We start from the raw sequence: 23,548 nt of genomic DNA on the forward strand, positions 1-23,548 counted from the left end.
TTAGGGCATTTCTGAAGTGGAATCATTGTTGACTGGTCCGTGTTTATTCTGAGCCTGAAGGTATTCGGGGTATTTCATCCATCAGGTCACCTGCAGGACATTTCTAAAGCCTGCAAACACACACACACACACACACACACACACACACACACACACACACACACACACACACACACATGCACAGCACTGATTTATTTACTGAGCAAATGTTTTATTTGTGCAATTGTGCTGCTGTCTGTCTGAAGCCCTCCTGATGGCCCTGAGGCTCAGCTGGTCGGGCCCTAAAAGAGCACATTCCTCTGCTGTCAGGGGCCACCGGGGCAAATCCAGGCATGCACAAAACGCAGATGCTCCAAATGTCTTCGAATTGTCAGAATTCAGAGCTGGAGGGATTCAGAAAGCACTACTTTTATATTTCCCTCATCCAGAGCGCAAGGATTCAGAGGTGCATCAGTAGTGGAGTTCAGAGACGGTGGGCCTCAGCCAGAGTTACTGTTACCCTTCCATACAGTTAAAGTGCTTCCATCTGTTTCCTAAATTACCCAGGGGCTACGATAGTCCAGGGAAAGAAGGAAAGACTGTCTGGCGAAAAGCTATTGGAAAAACATGAAAAGGACAGAAGCAGCTATTATAATTCAGCAAGGCACATTCCTTCGACCATATTTTGGAATTAAAGGGGAAATAAGCTCGCCAGTAAACAAATGAAAAGATATTTCAGTGAGTTTTGTTTTTAAAAGGCAGTAAAAAATGACAATAAAATACAGTTAAAACAAGTTTCGGACAAAGTGCTTGAAGTAATTGAATTTAGCCCCGCACTTGAAGTCACTGTAAAATCAATCAACTTGGATTTTTAAGTCATTTCAACTTAAATTGCAGTAAACTGACTTAAATGAGTTGAATCTTGTAGAACTTATCATTTTTTTTGGTTGCAGATTTCTTAACTTATTTTGATGAGTTAAAGCAATGTAAAAACATATGTTGTCATAACTTATTGATCATATAATTTTTTGCAGTTGGAAAACTCTTGAAAACAGCCATATTTATGAAAAATTACTTTAAAAGTGCTTGAATTATTGAAAGACAATATATGTTAAATTAGTGTTAAAACAATATTTTCTCACAAAATGAACGCTGCAGCCCGTCTGATATGGATATAGAGCCATTTTGCATAGCTATGAGCTTTATATTGCTCTCATAAATATCCAAGTATATTTCATTCTTCAGCTCAATCATATATTCATGGAAGAAAAATCAGTTTGAATAAGGAAAGCGATATCTTTATCATAGTATGCTTGTCATTGCATGCGCTGCACTTTATAGGCAGCATTTTTTTTATTAGTTTATTTTTATTTATCTATTAATTATAATTTGATAGATAATAAATATATTGGTTGAAAAGTGAGATTTCTGACTATAGTCTTGAAAACCAAAAAGAAAACAGAGCTTGAAAGTCCTGGAATTTCATTTTATCTGTACGAACCCTGTTGAAAAGAAGCAATTATGCAGAGGAGAGAGAGAGAGAGAAATCTGAGCAAAAGCTAACAATTGGGTTATTGTAGCAGAGAGGCATATGAGTGTTTCCTCATAGTGAGCAGGTCATGGATCGGCTCGTCTGGGTCCATTTGTTAAACCATCAGTCATGGCATCGTTTTACATATTTCAGAGGTGTTCAGACTGTCCTGACGTCATGACGTTAACCTGCGCTAAGGGTTGAAAGAGAGAAAAGGAAAGACAACAATCCCTCCCCTCACCTGTGTTCAGTTTGGAGTTGTCCTCCATTTTCCACTTCAAAAAAGAAAAAGGTGGCGCTAGAAAGAGAATGGAAGGAAGGCATTAGTGAGGAAGGCCTGAAGCGTGTGTGTGTGTGTGAGTGAAAGCTGTCTGTTCTCCACTCTCTCTGGCATGTTTGAACTGGCAGCAGACAGAGCCTGCTGTTTAGATTAGGCGAAAGCTTGTGAATTGCTCAGTCTTTACTTTTCAGAAAGGCGTCATTCATCGCCATATGGGGTCTGTTGGAATTTACAGAAAATAAACAGCCAGTAAGGGAAACAAACAGCGCTTGTTTGATTACCCTCGGTCTCTCTCCATCGCCACATTTCCCCTGCAAATTCATGAGCTTGAGAGATTGACCTGCTACTGAAAGACTGAAAGACAAGTCGTTTCACTTTGAATTTGAGTATACAAAGTGCTGTGTCAGATATAAAACGAACAGACTGCCTTTCATTCATTCTTTGAGTCGGTAGGTTTCATGTGGTGTTTATGAGTAATCTGGACAGGTCACAGCGGAGGGCAAGAAGTCATCAGGACGGTTCGAACTGGATCAGATTTTGAAATGATTTTTAATTAGCCGGTTTCATTGATCTCAGTTTTGTGCTGCCATCTTGTGGTTTGCATTTGAATGAGCTTGACGATGACAGCAAAGATGGATTATGCATTAATCCGGTGGTTCCTGTGCACAGAAAACCTCAAATTTAATGCTTTCTACTAGGGGTGGGCGATATCACCAAAACCTTTCATCACGATATGAGTATTTCTTTCAGATGTGTAAAAAACTGCATATGTTCACTGTGGAAATTAAATATACATTTATTATTTTCAAAGTGAGAGAAAAGTGATTCAGTCGAGCATTGAGATATTTTGAGATATCATAAAGGGTTAGTTCACCCAATAATGAAAGTTCTGTCAGTGATTACTCTCCCTCATGTTGTTCAACCCCGTAAGACTCTCGTTCATCTTCAGAACACAAATGAAGATATTTCTGATTAAATCTGAGAGCTGTCTCACTCCTCCATAGGCTTCTCTGTTATTGAAACTTGCCGGCCCAGAAAGTTAGTAAAGACATCGTTAAAATAGTCCAAGTGACTACAGCGGCTCAACCTAAAGATTATCAAGCGACGAGAATACTAAATACCGACTTTATTCAACTCTTGATTTACTTCTGTGTTTCTCTGAGTGAGTTCAGTAGTGTAACAGCGCAGCGCTTCTGGGTTGTACGTCAGAACGGAGGCTCACTATTGGCCGACGCTGGTCATGTGTGTGATGCGTGTGATGCTGGCCAATAGGGAGCCTCCGTTCTGACGTACTGGCGCTGCTCTGTTACACTACGTGAACTCGTTATTTTTTGGGGGGGGTTTGCGCACAAAAAGTATTCTCGTCGCTTGATGAACTTAAGGTTGAGCCGCTGTAGTCACTTGGACTATTTTAAACATCGTCTTTACTATCTTTCTGGGCCAGCAAGTTTCAATAACAGAGAAGCCTATGGAGGAGTGAGCCAGCTCTCAGATTTAATCAGAAATATCTTCATTTGTGTTCTGAAGATGAACGAAAGTCTTATGGGGTTGAACAACATGAGGGAGAGTAATTACTGACAGAACTTTCATTTTTGGGTGAACTAACCCTTTATGAAAATTTACTGGCCATAAATATATTTGACCAGCCATGAAACATAGATTAATCCTTACTAAAGTCACAAAAGTTATTCAGTCTAGAGCAGTGAGTGATTTTCTTTGTCTTTTGTTGTTTAATTAACATTAAGAACACAGACAGAAGCAGGAACATTAGGCTGCTGTCCCTTTAAGATACTGTTACACATGCGTTTTCTTTCTCAAAGGTTTACATTCACTTAAAACATAACTGACTGTGTTTACAAGGATACTTGGTTTGAATATGTGTGTTCAATCATAAGCAGACGTGAAAGAGAACTCAATTCAGAATTTGTGCGCTGATTTCACAAAACGTTCACTTTCAAAATGAGTTTTCTTTTTGCGTTTCAACAGTTTAAAATCACTTGTTTTTAAACTGCAATGCTTAAAAACGCATGCAAATGATATGCTTTCGTGACGTGACAGCACAGCAACGTCACGTGAGCATAACTGTGATAGAGATGATAGTCCAAAATCTCTACCGGTTGACACAGTTCTACCCATTAATCGTGTCTACCGGTATATCGCCCACCCCTGCTTTCTACTGTATGCATCCCACTAATATGATTTATCATGTTACACTAATCATGAAGCATCTATGGCTTGGGATTTCAAATCCAAATCATAGAGTTTTAATGTCATTTTGACAGTATGTGCTTTAACTCCTCCACCTCCTGCTTCTCCTCTTCCTCCTCTTCCTCTGCTCACGCTCCTCACAGAAGATCCAGGCAGCTGCACGCAGGACGGACAGTCATATAGTGACAAGGACGTGTGGAAACCCGAGCCATGTCGCATTTGCGTGTGCGACACCGGCTCGGTCCTGTGCGACGAAATCATCTGCGAGGAGCTGAAAGACTGTTCCAAACCCGAGATCCCGTTCGGGGAGTGTTGTCCAGTCTGTGCCGCTGACCAGCCCTCCTCCCCTGGTCGTAATTTATTTATTCATCACTTTTATAAATAAATTACATGTGTATTCATATTTGTTTGATTAGATTTGGGTTTTTTAAAAGAAGCACCTTAAAAATGTATGGATGCCTTTTTTAAAGTGAACCCAAACCAAACAATTTGAAAATGAGAGAAGACTAACAACTGAAGACAATGGGCTCTATCACACACACGCCGCAACGCAGCGCCAGGCGCGACGCAAGTGTGTTTTTGGCTAGTTTCAGCCCGACGCAGTTATCATTTTCACGTCCTGTGCCACGTTGTTTAAATAGCAAATGCATTTGTGCCTATTTGTTCACCCATGGGCTGCTGGTCTGAGAACGAGTGTGTGTGTTCTGGCACATTGTTGGAGCGTTGCTATTTTGAGGAATTGAAAGAGACTGAGCCATTGACCAACTGAAACCTGGTCTAAAGTCAATGGCGCAATACTTTTGTTTTGTTATTTAAAGAGCGCGTTAGTAATGTGAGTCTATAGGCGGGTCCACAACGCGCGTACACTCTGCTTGTTACACACACAGGGACGCGCAGCAGCACACAAACATTTTTAAATATGAAAAATAATTTTCTTGCAAATTCCGCCATGTACAGTAAATAGTGAATCCACGCGAGCGCAACTGGCTTTTAAAGGGAATGGGAGATGAGACTCTGATTGGTTTATTTAACGTTACGCCCAAAACACACCCATTACTCATTAAGAGAATAGAGACAAAACACACCCATTACTCATTAAGAGAACAGAGACGACCCTTTTAGACTATGCACCGGGAGCGCCGACCATTTTTTTTCTAGCAAAAGTGTATTCAGACACGCAAGTGCACTTGCGCTGTGTTCTTTAGACCATGTGCTTAGGTCGTTAAAATAGGGCTCAAAAAATGTATGGATGCCTTTTTAAAAGTCAGCCCAAACCAAACAATTTGAAAATGAGACTAACAACTAAAGACACAGTGTTGGCTTTGTCTGGAATGGATATCAGTGGCGGCAGGAGTGTGATGGACACATATGGGAATGATTAAGAAGGAAACTCATTGAACAGAGACGGTATAGAGTTTCATCTCTGACTTAATGCTTCGAGAGGTTTCTCTTGCTCACCTTTACGAAAGTTTCACAAAGAAAGAAAACAGCAAAGCGTATTTGTCTCCGTCGTCCTTCAGACGTTAGCATATGTGTTTCCCGAAAGCATCATAGCTTAGACTGTTTGTGGGAAAGATCTGCTCTCTGAATACAGAATGCCCAGAGCCGGTGCCTCAGCCTCCCGCCGCCGACATCTGCTTCAGATCAAAGCTCTCCGCGCGCGCAGTGTTTGCTAGCGTGTCCCGCGGTCAGATGTGAACGGCACACCAATCTCTGCCTGGCACGTCAGTGGCAAGTTGTAACTCGCCCTCAGCTCACATATGGGCAAACTGTGAACGATTTCGGATTACCTCTCGAATTAGATTTTTGATATATTAGTTTGTTCAGCATTATAATGTCAGATTTAATGTTCACGGCTGGACAAGTGTACGAGACATATTTCAGATCTGTTATGAAATGCCATTAGGGTGAATGACAATCGCTGAACCATTAACAAACATTACTTTACTGGATATCATTCATGTGCCTTGCAGACAAACTTTGTTTTTTGTTTTACATCAGTAATTTTCTGACATCACAAAATGGACAAAGCTAAGCTCATAATAATCATTAAGTCATGAACACACTCCTTTACTGTTGACTGTGATGTTCAGATCTCGGTTTGTGGCGGATTGAGCATTACAGTTAAAAAACATGCAAACAATTTCCTAAGCTATCTAAGTGACTTGCTTTAATCATGCAATGAATTCTCATTAACTGTTTAAACAATCATTCTTCAACTTAAATTAACTTATTTGATAACTTCATCCGCTCCTGGAATCCATGGACACGCATGCAAAGACAAAATGAGACTCGTTTGTCTAGTAATTTGGACTTTAAATAAAAGGTTATAAACGTTACGATGTGAAGAATATCGCCACAGAAATGGTGCGAACATTTACGCCGCTGATAAACAGAGGACTCTCTCGCATCTGGGAAATATAGCGAAATGAACAGGCCCAAAAAATGATGGAATCGTTATTTTCATAATGCCTGAATACACACATGCTGTTCAAGACTCTGCATGAGGATTCGTTTGGATCTGAATGCACTGGATATGTGACCTGTAAAGTCATTTAGGCTCTGCCAACAAACACGGAGCTTAGGATTGCTTTCATGTGATGTTGTTTTAACACTCTGTTTTTTATCTTTCATGCCATGTTAATAACAGGCTTGCCAGGTGCCAAGGTGAGTCTGTGTTTAATGTCTGTTTGAAAATCTGACTGTGTTGTAGGTGATGATTAAGTCTCAGGTTCATCCTGTGTTTGGTCTGAGATGTTAGTTAATGTGTGTATGAGTGTCAAGCAGATGTCAATCACTCAGGGCATAATGTGTGTGTGCTGAACATGCCATTTACTGTATAATGTGTCGGCTGTAGCATCCCAGATAACGGAACGTTTTGACAAGGTTATCTCAAAGTTATACACAAATGTTCATAATGTTTGTTCAAAGTATTCTGGACTTCAGCAAAGTTCTGAAAACATTACACATTTTCTTATTTAGTATTTTTTGTCTTAAATCAAGAAGCATTTACTAGATTAGTAAAATGACATAATAAATTATGTCTTGTTTCCTGATAAAAAAAATAAAATTAAGTGAGTTTTTGCTTAAAACAAGCAAAATGATCTGCCAAAGGGGTAAGAAAAATGATCTTGTTTTGAACATTCAGAATAACAGTTTCATTAATGTGAATGTTGGCAAAACATTCTTTGAACATTTTTTGTTAGCTTGCATAATCATTTAGAAGGAGTCAGTGTATGCTGTATATCCTTTTTTTTTTTCTCTGTTAAGGAAATATTTGCTTTAATGTGGACTAATATCTTTTAATATTTCCCTCCATTGTGCAACAGGGACAAAAAGGGGAACCAGGAGACATAACAGATGTAAGCTTCAAACCATTATCATTGATGTCAGATTTATGTGTGTGTGTGTGTGTGTGTGTCAGCTTCAGGTGTGTGTCAGCTGCTTCACCCTGAGAGAGTGTGTGTCCACATTAGAGCTGCATGATTCTGGATAAATTCAGAAATTAGAGATCACAATTCTCCCACGATTATAAATAGACAACTAAACAAACCAGTCTATTTAAAAAACAATATTTAGTTTGAATTATTATTTTTAAAATAATCTCTGTTTGAATGAATGATTCAATGACTCACTCATAAAGACTTCACTTGTTTCATTACTGGATGAATCAGTGTTTTTGAACGAATCTCTTGAATGAATGATTAATTGACTCGTAAAGACTTCACTTGTTTCATTACTGGATGAATCAGGAATCTCTTGAATGAATGATTCAATGACTCACTCGTAAAGACTTCACTTGTTTCATTACTGGATGAATCAGTGTTTTTGAACGAATCTCTTGAATGAATGATTCATTGACTCACTCGTAAAGACTTCACTTGTTTCATTACTGGATGAATCAGGAATCTCTTGAATGAATGATTCAATGACTCACTCATTAAGACTTCACTTGTTTCATTACTGGATGAATCAGTGTTTTTGAACGAATCTCTTGAATGAATGATTCAATGACTCACTCGTAAAGACTTCACTTGCTTCATTACTGGATGAATCAGTGTTTTTGAACAAATCTCTTGAATGAATGATTCAATGACTCACTCAAAAAGACTTCACTTGCTTCATTACTGGATGAATCAGTGTTTTTGAACAAATCTCTTGAATGAATGATTCAATGACTCACTCGTAAAGACTTCGGCCTCGTCTGAAATCACATGCTCTCTTGAGTAGGCACTTATTTTGAATAAGTAATTACTTCACGACGGCTAAGAAAGCATGTTCTATCTATATAGTTTGAATGTGTGTAGAATGAATGCGCACATACACTATGACGTCATCATCATGTGACCCACCAGCATCAGATGCGTCGCTTCACTGTCATTAATAAATCCTCTCCTGTGGCCTCATGGGATAGTAAAGTGTTCATCATATGCACACTTCAGAATCTCAGCAGCAGTAGCAGATCATCCGGGGACATGTTGCCTGCTCTTTTAGGAGTACTGCTGAATTTGGACACACTTCTTTTGTCACACACTCAGTTTCCGCCTACTATATAGCAGGGAAGTATGTGATTTCAGATGCAGCCTTCACTTGTTTCATTACTGGATGAATCAGCGTTTTTGAACGAATCTTTCAAAGATTCAATGACAAACACATTTTTTAACAGTCATTTGTCGCCACCTACTGGTGTAACGATGATTTTTATTTGAAGATTTAAGCATTAAAAGGCGATTTACTCGTTATTTTGTTCGCCACATCAGTGTTTATATCTGAACTATAAACTTTTATCCCAGTTCTTCTATGATTATCTGAATGATTGTAAGACAGAATTAATGATACTGCAAAAGACTGTTTGTGAAGCTGTTTCATATCTAAACATGACTGGATCAGAACTCAGATCTGAACGTTCGCTGTGATCCGACTTTTTAAAGCTTTAATAGACATAGAGCCGATTCACTGACATTCAGGAATAAGATTGTATGGGTGTTTGAATCCACATTGCCATCTTTAATCATGCAGATCTAGTCCAGTTAAACACAACTGATGCAGTGATCCGGCAACAGGGCACTCGTGAAGTCTGCCAGATTCTGTGTGGATTCTGTGCATCTTTATCTTCTTCTGCTGTTTGTTTGAAACGGTAAAGCCTCTCCCAGTCATTAACTGGCGCTCTGTTGATGTTCCCTCAGGTTGTGGGACCGAGGGGACAGAGCGGTCCGATGGTAGGAATACTTCTGGCATTCTTGGGATTCTCTGGTCTTGCTTGTTGCTTGTTAACTTCCCCTCCTTTACTACACAGGGACCACCAGGAGAACAAGGACCTCGTGGAGAGAGAGGAGAGAAGGGCGAGAAGGTGCGCATCACTTCCTGTCTGACTTCCTGTTGTGCTCCTGGCAGCCCATGTGATTGAAAGATACGATAACGAACAGAATAGGCTTGTACACGCAGACAAAAAGACATTTACGAGAGAAGAAACATATTTGTTATGCAAGTCTTCACTGCAAAAACAGATTTTTTTACTCAATATTTGTGTCTTGTTTTGCCGTAGAAATATCTAAACGTTCTTGAATCAAGATACATCTACTTGAGAAGCAAAGTAATATCTTGGTTTCTTAAAAAAGTGAGTTTAAAGACTTAAACAAGAAAATATATCTGCCAATAAATTCAAAACAAGATGTTTTTCTTACTCTATTGGCAGATATATTTTCATGTTTTAAGCATAGACTCACTCAATTTTGAGACATTAAGAAAACAATATCATCTATCAATGTAAATGTATCTTTGATTTAAAATTGTTTAGATATGTACTGGAAAACAAGAAAAAAATACATCTTTTTTTGCAGTGCACAGAGTCCTACTATCACTGGGTTTATGTCAGTTTTAATCAATGTTTATAGAATTGTAAAAATAATTTCCTCTAAACTGTAAATAAATTGCATGCTTGCAAAAATGTTCAAAGTGGACCTGAAATCCCCTTTTATTATAGTCCTAAAAATAACACAGCAGTAATGTGTCATTTTGCTAATGGCCACGGCTAATGGGCCGTGAACGCATTATTATTGTTGTTTGGTACTGGATGTTCAGTGTTTCTCTCAGATGAATGACACTGACAAACACTACCCGTCTTTAGGGAACTCCAGGTCCTCGTGGCCGAGACGGTGAGCCGGGAACCCCTGGAAACCCCGGCCCTCCGGGACCACCGGGCCCGAACGGACCCCCAGGCCTCGGTGGAGTAAGTGCTTTTAGCTTTACAGACACAGTCAGTCTCAGATATAAGACCTAAATACCCTAAATGAGACGCTACCGACTGAAATGCAATGAAGAAAAGAAAGAGATCGTTAGCTGTCAGATTGAGAGCGAGAGAAATTAAATGAAAAATAAAAGAGAGGGGAAACAGAAAGAGGAGTTTGTCCTTTACCTGCATTCAGCAGATCAGATCTCCAGAGCAAAGCTTTTCAAACTGTGTGGATTACAGATCTTTGCTATTTCTCTTATTATGTATATTAAAGAGGCCATATTATGCGGTATTATTTTTTACTAGAGCAGTTTTTCCTGCTTGAATGTTGATTATTTTCCTCATATTCTCCATTGTTGCGGCTCCTCTCTTCCCAGTCTGTCAGTAACGCTCTGTTTACTTCCTGTCTCTATGAAGCCCCTCCTTCTGAAAAGCACACTGTGCTCTGATTGGTCAGCTGGAGCAGTGTGTTGTGATTGGTCGAGCGCTTCGAGTGTGTTTGGGAAATGTCCCGCCCCTTACCATAACCACCAGTTTAACACACTACTAACTAACTCAACCAGGCCCCGCCCCTTTATTCTGCGCATGAATTATTATAATGAGGAATATTGTGACGTGTTCGTTCCCGGAAGAAACTCAAGACTACAATGGAGGCGTTTCAGGAGTTCAGAAACACTGACACTGATATAGAGAAGAACTGGAGCTTTTCCATGATCAAACAGCAACATTACACACTAAACACAGATCAACATGATAGGTGCTCTTTAAAGCGATCTCTGTCCAAGAGAACTCAAGCAGAAAGACAAATGTGTGTATTTTTCTCTCTCTCAAGGACTACAGTGTGTGGACTTGCATTGACGTTTTACATTTAGACGACGCTGAATGATTTTGCTCTTTTCCAGAACTTCGCCTCTCAGATGGCCGGTGGATTCGATGATAAAGCAGGAGGAGCTCAGATGGGAGTGATGCAAGGACCAATGGTGGGCTTCCTCCTCACTTCATCATGTAGATCTTGTGCGATTTAAAAGTGTCCAGAGCTGTGAATCTTCACTGGCCTCGTGCGTTTCAAAGTGTGACGATCTGATTCCAAAACCAGTGAAATGCAGCGATTCATGAAACCACTTTCGATACACTTCTGACTTTAAATGTTTATTTAATTTAGACTACTTAATTATATAGAACTTTTTAAGTTTAATTACACAATAACAATAAACAACTGTATATAGTTAAAAAATGTATGATTAAATAATGACTAAATATAGCTTTGAAACTAGTCAATAATTAAGAAGAACAAAGAAACACAATACAAGCAATAATCAAAGAATTTACACTGCAAAAAAATGACAAGTTTTTCATATGTTTTCCAGCACATATAAATATTGTTTACTGAAGAATGTATCAATATTAAGTGACTTTTTTGGCTTAAAACAAGAACAAATAATCTTGTTTTCCCTTCAGTTGACCCAATTAACAGATATTTGTTCTAATTTTAAACTTGAAGTCACTTTATTTTGTTGCCTTTTTTCAGAGAACTAGTCTTAATATCTTCAGTCATTTTGCTTCTCCAGTAAATGTGTCTTTGGATATTTGCACTGGAAAACAGGACAGAAACACTGAGGAAGAACAGCATTTCTCTGCAGTGTAAGCGCAACATCTGGCAGAAGTCCTGCTTTCTCACAGCAAATCCTGTGCAATAAAGCCCACGATTGCCCTAGTAAATTACTATGTGTTAGTTTAAAGGGTTTTGTTGTGTGTGTGTGTGTGTGTGTGTGTGGAAGTTCAGAAGTTAAGCTAAATAATCAGTTCAGAGTTCTTTAGAATTGATCGAGAATCTCTGAATGAATCACAGTGCATCGGAGAGCAGATATTTTTCTATTAGTTGGTGATTTTCTGGTTATTAAAGTCATTAAAACTGATTTAATAACCACGTTTAACCTGTGATCCGTCACCCCTCTTTCTGAACACAGATCTGATCTTAAATAGTTGTAATTGGTGAATGCTTTGGAATATAGACCTGATGCTGGTCTCTTTTTAAAGACGACACTCAGCAGATTATTGCAGAAAAGCACATGAAAGTCTACAAAAAAAAACTTTTTTTTACAGAAAGTTTAAGTTAACAGTGAGGCAAATGTGCTGACCTGAACTTTTTTCAAATCATAGCCACGTGTGTCTAACCAAGTTGTGTTCCAAATTGTGAAGTTTATATTACACAAATTAGTCACGCTAAAAGGATTAAAGGACCGTGTTCATGTTAACCCAATGTCCGATTTCAAAACGATAATTTGTGAGTGTTTAAGCTTTCGAATGACACCTAATTTATGATTACTAAAATAAAAAAAATGGCAATAAACACTGACGGTTAACAGGCTAAAAATGAGTCAGTTTTTCAAATATTCAAGTAATTTACAAAGTGAAATCGGGCTCTGGATAGAATCCAAATAGAGTATTTCGATGATCTTCAGCTAATCTAGATTTTCTAACAGTCCTGTTCCCCATGTACATATATATACCTATTATAGTAAGTAATTGCAATAACAGGGTAATAACTTGGTACTACCCCTAAACCGGTAACACTTTACAAAAAGGGTCATTAATTAACATTAGCTAACATGAGCTAAGAATGAACAATACGTCTTCAGCATTTATTAATCTTAGTTCATATTAATTTCAACATTTACTAATACGTTATTAAAATCAAAGGTTGTATTTGTTAACATTAGTTAACGCACTGTGAACTAACATGAACAAACAATGAACAGCTGTATTTTTACACTCTAAAAAATGCTGGGCTGTTTTAACCCAATGTTGGGTCAAATATGGACTAACCCAACGTTGGGTTAAAAAATGCAGTTTAAAAATGGACAAATTGCATTTTGGACAAAATCAAAAATGGACAAAAATGCAATTAAAAAATGGACAAATTGCATTGGTTACATTAAAAATGTAACCCAACGGCTGGGTTTGTCCATTTTTAAATTGCATTTTTAACCCAACGTTGGGTTAGTCCATATTTGACCCAACATTGGGTTAAAACAACCCAGCATTTTTTAGAGTGTATTAACTAACATTAACAAAGATTAATAAATACTGTAACAAATGTATTGCTCATTGTTAGTTCATGTTAGTTAATGCATTCATGTTAACTAATGAGCCTTATTGTAAAGTGTTACCCCTAAACCTAACCTTAACCCATGTAGTTACCTTATATTACGCAGTACTCACTTAGGCAAGTACACTATAAGTACACATACTGTAAAATAAAGTGCACCCTCATTTCCCCCGGCATGCAAACATCTGAAAGTATATTTTTGTGTCCCGACTGATTCCATGAGCTCCTCACAGGCTCAGTTATGTGACGTGCAGGAACACATAGAGTGTTTTACCAGTTCTGGGAAACTCCCACTGCGCACACGTATATATCCGACTCTTTAAACACTAGGAGGCATTCAGGAGCTCGGACTCACTTCAGCACGCGTGGACCGTGGTTTTACTGTGGTTTTACTGTGGTTTCAGGAGATGATCCCTAAATAATCCTATGTTTTCTTCGCCTACCGCTCTTGTTAGTAACATGCATCCAAATCGTTGTTTAAATAAAAGTCAACAGATATTACTAAAATGCAAAAGCACAGATTGATGTGGAAAATCAGTCAGGTTCAGAACCAGTATAATCATTACCTGTTTGAACACAGCTGATGTTTTATGATTATGATCGTGCGGTGGTTTAGTGCACCAGTGGCTCTGAAACATTTAATTGCTGGTAAAGTCACACGGGTTCAAAGCGCTTACGCTGATGTGTGTGTGTGTGTGTGTGGAATCTCAGTGTTCTGCTTCAGCGAGTCGTTCTGATGTCCTGAGGGAACGTTTCCCATGAAGACATTATCATATAACCCACAGCGTCTCATTATATCCCTGTGAAGGCACTAATTGATTTCTGTTGTTATGTTGTTCCTTCAGGGTCCGATGGGTCCTCGAGGACCACCAGGCCCCAATGGATCTCCCGTGAGTGTATTTCCTCAACAAACACCTCCTCCGTGTGACATATATATATATAATAAGTTATGATACGACTGTAATGTGAATGTGAAAGACGAGCATGTGTAAGATGATCCTTAGCTTCCTAAAGTTAATAATAACACCTCACACACACACACACACACACACACACACACACACACACAGGTCAGCAAGTAGTCGTCATCCTCTCTGTAAGCTGTACAATCTTAGAAAAATAAGGTTCTGTTTAGAACTATAGGATTTTAAAGAACCCTTCTATAAAAGGAGAAATTACTAAAATTATTGCAAAATACTTTCATGTTTAACAGGTTGTTTACATTTTTTTCTAGTGATAAAGTATGTTTGCGAGCTGTTTAATTCAATTCATATAATTCAAATAAAAAAAATTTTGTTGAAAAAAAACCCGAAATCCATAAAATGATGGGAAAATATTCATAAAGTGTCTGATCGAACACTTTAAAGGTTCTACTGTATATAGTCTAATATATACTGTCTAATTAGATGCGACGTGAATAAAGGATGTTAATGTTGCCCTAACCAGCCGTGACGGTGATACGCAACAACTCAAACGGTTTCTGACAAACATTGTTTCAGTCACTCAGTACGTATTTAATCATGTTAAAATGTAATGTTTATGAATATGATTATGTACTTACTTATCCATTTGGTTGTGAGTGCCCTTGCAGAGAGGCTCCGCCCATACACTCTTCTGATTGGCTGTGATGTTTGATTGATGTTGTGGCGTCTCGTAGTCGCGTCACATCTGACAAATAGCTCGTTGCTTGAATCTTATCACATCGCGCTCGGTTTGGACACGGTGTAAGAATGTAGGACTTTTTTCCTACCATCATGCAAACAGATAATTAATCTCTTTCTTCTACACTGTTTTTCATATTCATTTCACATTAAACGAAATAAGGTTTTCTTGTTAATAACTATATTAATAGCATTTATATGAAGGGTTACATTAAAACTGAGTGATATTCTTGGAAAAAGTAAGTCTCTATAGTAAACACACACGCGTCCTGTGTCCTCCGGCAGTCTAATAATACTTCTTCTCACTGTACACATACTGATCATATAAATATTGTTTCTGGCATGAGACTGGACTGAAAGTCTGTGATGTGAATTCGGTCTCTGTTTGCTGCAGGGTCCACAAGGATTTCAAGGAAACCATGGAGAAGCCGGAGAGCCCGGATCATCTGTACGTATCCAACAGAAAATCCCTCATTACTGACAATTACAGTCAAACTCCCAGTGTGCAAATGCCACTTCATTTAGCCGTAATGGTCCTAATCATAACAGAGATCTTGAGTTTAGGTCAGTGAGCTGGCTGAACGTTTATGAGCTTTTTTGGTAACACTTTACAATAAGGTTCAATTTTATGCTTGAATGTTGATTATTTTCCTCATATTCTCCATTGTTGCGGCTCCTCTCTTCCCAGTCTGTCAGTAACGCTCTGTTTACTTCCTGTCTCTATGAAGCCCCTCCTTCTGAAAAGCACACTGTGCTCTGATTGGTCGGCTGGAGCAGTGCGTTGTGATTGGTCGAGCGCTTCGAGTGTGTTTGGGAAATGTCCCGCCCCTTACCATAACCGCCAGTTTAACTCACTACTAACTAGCTCAACCAGGCCCCGCCCCTTTATTCTGCATATTAATTATTTAAATGAGGAATATTGTGACGTGTTCGTTCCTGGAAGAAACTCAAGACTACAGTGGAGGCGTTTCAGGAGTTATTTTTAGCCAACTAACATTAATAAACACTGTATTGAATGTATTGCTCATTGTAAGTTAATGCATTAACTAATAAGACCTTATTGTAAAGTGCTACCATTTTTTAATGCACAAAGCACATATTAAGCTCTGAATACATTGCTCTTAACAATCAGTGTTTTCACTCATATCTCAAATCGTTCACATCATTTCACATTTTTTCTTCTCTCCTGATAGGGCCCGATGGGTCCCCGTGGCCCTCCTGGTCCCTCAGGAAAACCAGGAGATGATGTAAGTATTCTCACGTCCTCGTGATTAACCCGCTCACACTGTTATATGATTCGTCCTCGTATGTTCTGTGAAGACGCGCGATCAAATCACCCACCGAACGTCACGTCGAGATTATTGTTCTGTGAACTTTCCCGAAGGTGTTTTTCTCAGTATTGCTGACTCCAGCTGTTCTTCTCTTCAGACTCCATTCCTTCCATTTCTCTTGCCCACATCACACACACGACACACACACACACACACACACACACACACACACACACACTGAAAGATCTCTGTGAACGCAACAGACACAGACAAGTGTCTTAAAGTCACTTGCGTCAGCAAATGTCTATTAAATGTGGTTTAAAAGACAGTTAATATTCTGTAATATTGTTGATTTACAGTATCTGAACAGAACTGAGCTGAATAATGACGCTATTGTTTTCTCTAGAGCTGCTTTATTAGATCAAATTTAATTTGTTTTATAATTGATTCATTTTGCAACAACGACACTTTTATTTTCCTGTTTATTACTGTGAAGCTGGTTTGTATGGAAGCTTGTTTCCGCCACAGAATGAAAAATAAATAAGGTAATTGCGACTCTATTATCTCGCGATTCTGACTTTATAAAAAAAACAATTTCCTTAGAGTTGGACTTCTCTGTGCATCTCACAATTGCGAGTTATAAAGTCAGAATTGTGAGATAAAAACGCAATTCTGAAGAAAAAAAAGTCTTTATTTCCTTAGAGTTGGACTTTATATCTTGCAATTCTGAAAAACAAAGATGTAAACTCGCAATTGTGAGATAAAAAGTCACAAATATCTTTTAAACTGTTTTATTCTGTGGCGGAAACTTTGGCTAAATCTTGTTGCATGAAGTGCTATAGATATAAATAAGTGTGAGTGTGTGTTGTCTGTAGGCTCCCAGTTAACTGCAGCTTTGATGTAGAAGCATGAATGCAAATCTTTCATTTCCCGCTGGGTTTGTAGTTGCAGTTTTCCTCCACAAGATGACATTTGAGCACAGAAGCGCTCGCTGGAAGAAGCGGCTGTCGTCAGTGTTCGACTCTAAGCTGAATGTATGAAATCACTGTTTTTCTGTTGCAGGGCGAAGCTGGGAAACCTGGGAAAGGTGGTGAGCGTGGACCTCCCGGACCTCAGGTGAGCCGTTTTAAACTGAACCAGCGTCAAAGTGTTTGATCCGTGTGAGAAGTGCAGAGATGTGGAGACTCAAGCTTTTGCCCAGATGTGAGACGCAGCTGTGGCCTTAGGCCAGAGAGAGAAAGAAGAGACGTCTGAATACTTCCATTCACCTCATACCTCTCTCTCTCTCTCTCTCTCTCTCTCTCTCTCTAAACACAGGGAGCTCGTGGATTCCCAGGAACACCAGGTCTACCTGGAATCAAGGGACACAGAGTTAGTGCACTTTTTCATCAGTGGTCAGTCTCTTTAAGGCAAGACACTACAGGTGAACAGGGTAGAAATAGGGCTTTACACACTTGAGATAGTTTACCCTGGGTCGTTTTGCTTCACGTTTTAATTAAACGTTTCACAATTAATCTTGGGGATTCATAAACTGCTGTTTCACACTCCTAAACCCTGGGTTAGCGTTATTATTTGCATATTTGTGACCCTGGATCACAAAACCAGTCACAAGTGCTGTAGCACGGGTATATTTGTGGCAGTAGCCAACAATACATTGTATGGGTCAAAAATATCGATTTTTCTTTTATGCCAAAAATCATTAGGATATGAAGTAAAGATCATGTTCCATGAAGATATTTTGTAAATTTCCTACCGTAAATATATCAAACATTTATTTTTGTGAGTGAATGCAGCACAATCGCACACATAAATGAACAACTTTAAAGGAGATTTTCTCAATGTTTCGATTTTTTTTGCACTCTCAGATTCCAGATTTTCAATAGTTGTATCTCAGCGTAATATTGTCCTATCCTAACAAACCATACATCAATGGAACGCTTATTTATGCATACATCTCAATTTCATCTAAAAAATTGACCCATGTGACTGGTTTTGTGGTCCAGGGTCACATTTGTGGTGTCAGTGTCATTGATTGGACGATGCAGCATGTGACCTATTCACATAAAGGCTCTAGCAATGCACATCCTTGTTATATTTTGCCGACTATACTATCAAGAATCCGGAATGGTCACAATTTTGACTTTTTTCCTCTCAAATGCTGAAACATACTTCTGTTTCAGTGTACTACCGTACAGTTTTTCTGAGACTGTACAAAGTGCGACATGGTTTCACACTGCACACATTTGGCACCGCGATGCGGGGAATAATGCCACAAAAAAGTTCCAGAGCAATTTAAATTTACAAGAGTGAAATGTTCCTTTAACCCTGGGTTAAAAGCACGGTTTAGAACGACGATAACCCTGGTTTAAAGGGTTAGTTCCCCCAAAAATGATAGTATGGAAAAAAGTATGGAAGTCATTGGTTCGCCACGACAGTTTGAGACATTCACACAAGTTTGGAACAACTGGAGTGTGAGTTCACCCATTTTTGCGCGGTGTGAAAAGCACTATTGTTATTGTAGTATGTTTACATATGCAAATGAGGCATTACCTAATTTCCAGAACAGAAATCTGACCGTTGGATAAAGCCAGGTTCAAAATTCTTGTTAGTTAAAGGTTTTTACAGAGGGCTTTTACATTTTGTATATCATATGTGAAGCGCTTTGAGTACCCAGAAAAGCGCTATATAAATTTAACGAAGAATTATAATTATTGTTATTATTCTCTTTTGGTCACTCCATAAATCAGAAATTACGGAAGCTTGTTTCGACCACAGAATAAAAAATAAAAAAGGTAATTGCGACTTTTTATCTCACAATTCTGTTTTTTTCTTCTCAGAATTGTGTGATACAAACTTGCAATTGCAAGAAAAAGTCAGAATTATGAGTTTTAAAGTTAGAATTGTGAGAATTCTGACTTTATTTCTCCCAATTGCAAGTTTATATCACGCAATTCTGACTTTAATAAGTCAGAATTGTGAAATAAAAAGACGCTATTATCTTTTAAACTGTTTTATTCCGTCGTTGAAACAAGCTTCCATAGAAAAGTCAACAGCCAAAGAAATAATAATAATAATAATCATCTTCAGGAATACAATTTTGTATAAATCAGGGTGAGTGAAATATGAACAAACCTTCAGAATATAAATAGGAATAAAATTCGCTGCCTTTAAAGACGTGTATTGGAATTGAAACCTACAGATGCAGTTAGATAAAGTGTAATCAAATTTATTAAATGTGTATATTTTGTATGTTATATTTAAAAAAAAAAGCAAAATAGACCTCGAAACTGACCAGTGCGTGAAGAAACAGTGGTTTTGCCTGTGGTGTCTCGCCTTAATGCTGTAATAATGCATGATCTGAAGAGTAAACAGCGTGACTAAACGTGTTGATCTGTGGTGTGTGTAGGGTTATTCCGGTCTCGACGGGGCTAAAGGAGAGTCTGGAGCCGTTGGGTCAAAAGTATGACCTTCACACATTACCTTTCACCATCACATATACGAGTATATCAGTGTCTGAGTCTCTGTCTGTTTCTGTCAGGGCGAGTCCGGCTCTCCTGGAGAAAGCGGCGCTCCTGGACCGATGGTAGGTTTGCGCTCGCCTGTTGTCCTGCTCAAAAGAAGTGTGTTGATCAAACATCAGATCGAAGCAAACATCAGTACACACATAGCAGAGTCTGATCAAGCGCTCAATAAACTGACACAAGTTCAGAAAATCACATTTGTCAGCATATATGAGACAATAAATGTGACATTACAAATATTGCTACCAAAATTCCCAGATAGAAAAGAGCAAAACACGCATACAATCTCTTAAGTTTCTCCTAGGCTGCAAGAAAATATGTTCTGTCTCAGTATTTTTGTCTGGTTTTCCAGTGCAAATATCAAACATTACTCAATCAAGATATATATTTACATGATTGAAGATATTAACTCTTGTTTAATGAAGAGTTCATCAAAATGAAGTGAGTTTTTTGCTTAAAACAAGAACAAATATCTGTCATTGGGGTCAGAAAAATAATCTTGTTTTCCCTTTGAATTCTGTTTATTTTTCTGACCCTACTAGCAGATACTTGTGTATATTTTAAGCATAAACACACTTCATTTTGATGAGTTTTTCATAAAGCAAGTCTTAATATCTTCAGTCATTTTGCTTCTCCAGTAAATGCATCTTGATTGAAGAATGTTTAGATATTTGTTCTGGAAAACAGGACAAAACACTGATGATTTTTTTGCAGTGTAGAGACAGCAATGAGATTAAAAGGCGAGGGAATGGAGATTTCCTCTGAAGTAATATCAGATGTGTCTTCTCTAGAGTGTCCGATCTCAGTGACGTCTCACAGATATCTCTCAGAGATCTCAGAACGAACTCGGTCATATTGATCTGAGCAGCTCTCCACATTCAGCTTTTGACTCGCTTTAATTTCTACAAAGGAATCTTTTGGGAAAACATTTGAGACTGTTAATATTCCCTTGACGAATGACTCTGTGTGTCTGTGTGTGTGTGTGTGTTGTTCCTCAGGGTCCCCGTGGTTTGCCTGGTGAAAGAGGGCGTCCAGGACCGTCTGGAGCTGCTGTAAGAATCGCTCGCTTCTTCAGTAATCTTCATTCTATAAGGCTTTCCTCTGTTGCTCACTCTCAAATATGTAGCGTTTTATAAAAGAATTTCCATCTATATCAAGTTCAAGTTCAAGACTTATTTAGCCATTTCAACATTACAGTTGATAGGAATTTGTCTTGGAATGCTCACATATACAACTTAATTAACAACAATACACTGACACAACAACACTTCCTCACATATACCTCACATATACCCCCCAATAACATCAAGTACACAAACATAAACAACACATATTGCACATTAAGTGTGTCCAAGCATTAGCATTAGCATTAGCTAATAAGTCACTGCTTGTCATGGTTGGCCCCCATATGTGCGGTACCTCACTTTAATGCGAAAAATTATTTTCTTATTTTGTATTTGTGTCTTGTTTTCCAGTACAAAGATCTAAACATTCTTAAATCATGATACAAGAAAACCGATAGAATGCATTTTTGCTGTGAAAAGCGTGAGACGTTGTTGTTTTTAAAAGCTTAACCTCGTTTATCTTGAGCGCCGTGTCTGAAGTCGCCTCTATAGTGTTAAATTGTGCACTATTTGAGGGAATAGCCATTTGTATATGTGTCTGTAACCATAGTGGACGTTATCAAGTGCACTCATTCAATCCCACAATGCACTGCAATAACGAGCGTACATCTGATGCACGCTCATCGGCTGGAGAGTACCCATAATGCACTGCGAGAGTCGCGTGCTGAATGAATTCCCGCGTCTGACCAGAAGATGGCGCTCGCTGAATCAATCATCCGTTTCCCAAACACTGATCCAGCGTAATATCACACAGGTTTAAGCTCCTTTTTAATTGAGTCTTTAATTGTTTAATTATACATAAGCAAAAGACTTAAGGTGTGAGCGCACCGGTTAAAGACGTCCATCTGGCGCTTGTTTACATTGAGAAACAATACAAGAGTAGCGCAGTGGAAAACCGCATTCAGTGTGAACGACTCCCTTCAGAAATTAAGTCTTGATTTCTGAAAACAAGTATCAAATTAAAGTAAGTTAAGGCTTTTTTTAATTTCTTAATTTTAAACTGTTAAACAAGATTATTTTTCTGACCCCGCTGGCAGATATTTGTTCTTATTTTAAGCAGAAACACTAGCATTTTACAGTAAACAGGACTTAATATCTTATGTTATTTTGCGTCTCCAGTAATGCATCTTGATTTAAGAATGTTTCGATATTTGTACTGGAAAACGAGACAAAAACTATTTTTTTGCTGGTTCCCCGTTTCCGTGTTATTTTCAGACGTGGGAAGTGAGCATAAGTGTTCATTTCATAATCATAAACAACAGTACAGCAACATGATATGCTAAAATGAGTCAAAATATGCCATGATTTTCAAAAGTCTGCAGTAATTTGAATAGATTAGTCTTTCATTCTCCTCTTGCTGTTGTGTCTTTCTCATTCATAGTGCGGTAAACATATACGCTGTTTTCTGATAATGATAATAATAATATGGTGAACAATATCACCAGCTTGCAAAATAACAGTATGTTAAGATTCTTATGCTCAGTTCAGGAGATGCTTGTGGATTGTGTGAGGATGTTGGTTATGAAGTGTGTGTTGTGTCTGTGTTTGATCAGGGTGCTCGTGGGAATGATGGTTTACCCGGCGGTGCTGGTCCTCCTGTAGGTTTGAGGCTCCACCATCATCATCATCATCATCATTTGTTGTAGTGTGAGTCTGCTGTAAATGAATGCTCATTTTATTCACCTCACGCTGTTTGTGTTAACAGGGTCCAGTCGGTCCGGCTGGAGCTTCCGGTTTCCCAGGATCCCCCGGGTCTAAGGTTTGACAGCTCTTAATACTTAATTCCTCTTAATTCCTGTCATTATTAATGATGCACTAGTGAGTGGATTGCTACTTTGGTATTTTTATGCATGACTTGTAACCGGCTAAAGATACCAAAAACAGCAGGAATGTTAGATTTAAAGGGGAAAGTCTTGATTGTGTTTTTTCCGGCTCTACTAGAACAGGTTTTCCTGCTTGAATGTTGATTATTCTCCTCATATTCTCCATTGTTGCGGCTCCTCTCTTCCCAGTCTGTCAGTAATGCTCTGTTTACGTCCTGTCTCTATGAAGCCCCTCCTTCTGAAAAGCACACTGTGCTCTGATTGGTCGGCTGGAGCACTGCGTTGTGATTGGTCGAGCGCGAGTGTGTGTTTGGGAAATGTCCCGCCCCTTACCATAACCGCCAGTTAAACACACTACTAACTACTATTGTGACGTGTTCGTTCCCGGAAGAAACTCAACTTCCCTGCCATTAAGACTATTATTCAAACAACAAATTTAGTAATAATCTGCAGGTTTATGAACACTTTTTAAAGACCGAATGAATGCACAGCCCAGGCTCTGGAAATGACCTGTTCTTGAGAAGAGATGAGTGAACAGTGAGTTTCATGTTGTTTCTCCTCTTCCATAGGGAGAAGCAGGACCTACCGGAGCCCGTGGACCCGAAGGAGCTCAAGGACCCCGTGGAGAGTCTGGCGTCCCTGGATCTCCGGGACCCTCTGGAATGTCTGTGAGTACAAAAAGGACTATTATTATGATAGAAAGCTCAGGTATGGTAGATGAAAGGTTGTCGGTTTTCTCATTGTGGACTTGAATGAGGCTCTCAAGCTCAGGTTACTTCAGAGGACCTGAAATAAGTGTGCCGTCAGGA

The 23,548-nt window shown here is 38.7% G+C and overlaps 1 protein-coding gene across 1 annotated transcript in view; it reads left to right on the forward strand.

The window, feature by feature from the left end:
* col2a1b (collagen, type II, alpha 1b) overlaps positions 1 to 23,548 on the forward strand; it is a 64,949-nt gene that overhangs the window by 492 nt on the left and 40,909 nt on the right. The window contains exons 2-19 of the mRNA XM_084394819.1: positions 4,142 to 4,348; positions 6,649 to 6,665; positions 7,328 to 7,360; positions 9,185 to 9,217; positions 9,295 to 9,348; positions 10,126 to 10,227; positions 11,133 to 11,210; positions 14,185 to 14,229; positions 15,395 to 15,448; positions 16,194 to 16,247; positions 17,334 to 17,387; positions 17,589 to 17,642; positions 19,678 to 19,731; positions 19,810 to 19,854; positions 20,791 to 20,844; positions 22,470 to 22,514; positions 22,622 to 22,675; positions 23,309 to 23,407. Of these exons, the coding sequence (XP_084250945.1) occupies positions 4,142 to 4,348; positions 6,649 to 6,665; positions 7,328 to 7,360; positions 9,185 to 9,217; positions 9,295 to 9,348; positions 10,126 to 10,227; positions 11,133 to 11,210; positions 14,185 to 14,229; positions 15,395 to 15,448; positions 16,194 to 16,247; positions 17,334 to 17,387; positions 17,589 to 17,642; positions 19,678 to 19,731; positions 19,810 to 19,854; positions 20,791 to 20,844; positions 22,470 to 22,514; positions 22,622 to 22,675; positions 23,309 to 23,407 (1,136 nt within the window). The remainder of the gene's footprint in view (positions 1 to 4,141; positions 4,349 to 6,648; positions 6,666 to 7,327; positions 7,361 to 9,184; positions 9,218 to 9,294; positions 9,349 to 10,125; positions 10,228 to 11,132; positions 11,211 to 14,184; positions 14,230 to 15,394; positions 15,449 to 16,193; positions 16,248 to 17,333; positions 17,388 to 17,588; positions 17,643 to 19,677; positions 19,732 to 19,809; positions 19,855 to 20,790; positions 20,845 to 22,469; positions 22,515 to 22,621; positions 22,676 to 23,308; positions 23,408 to 23,548) is intronic.

The sequence above is a fragment of the Rutilus rutilus genome (assembly GCF_951802725.1).
Source record: "Rutilus rutilus genome assembly, chromosome: 22".
In the NCBI taxonomy this organism is placed as follows: Eukaryota; Metazoa; Chordata; class Actinopteri; order Cypriniformes; family Leuciscidae; genus Rutilus; species Rutilus rutilus.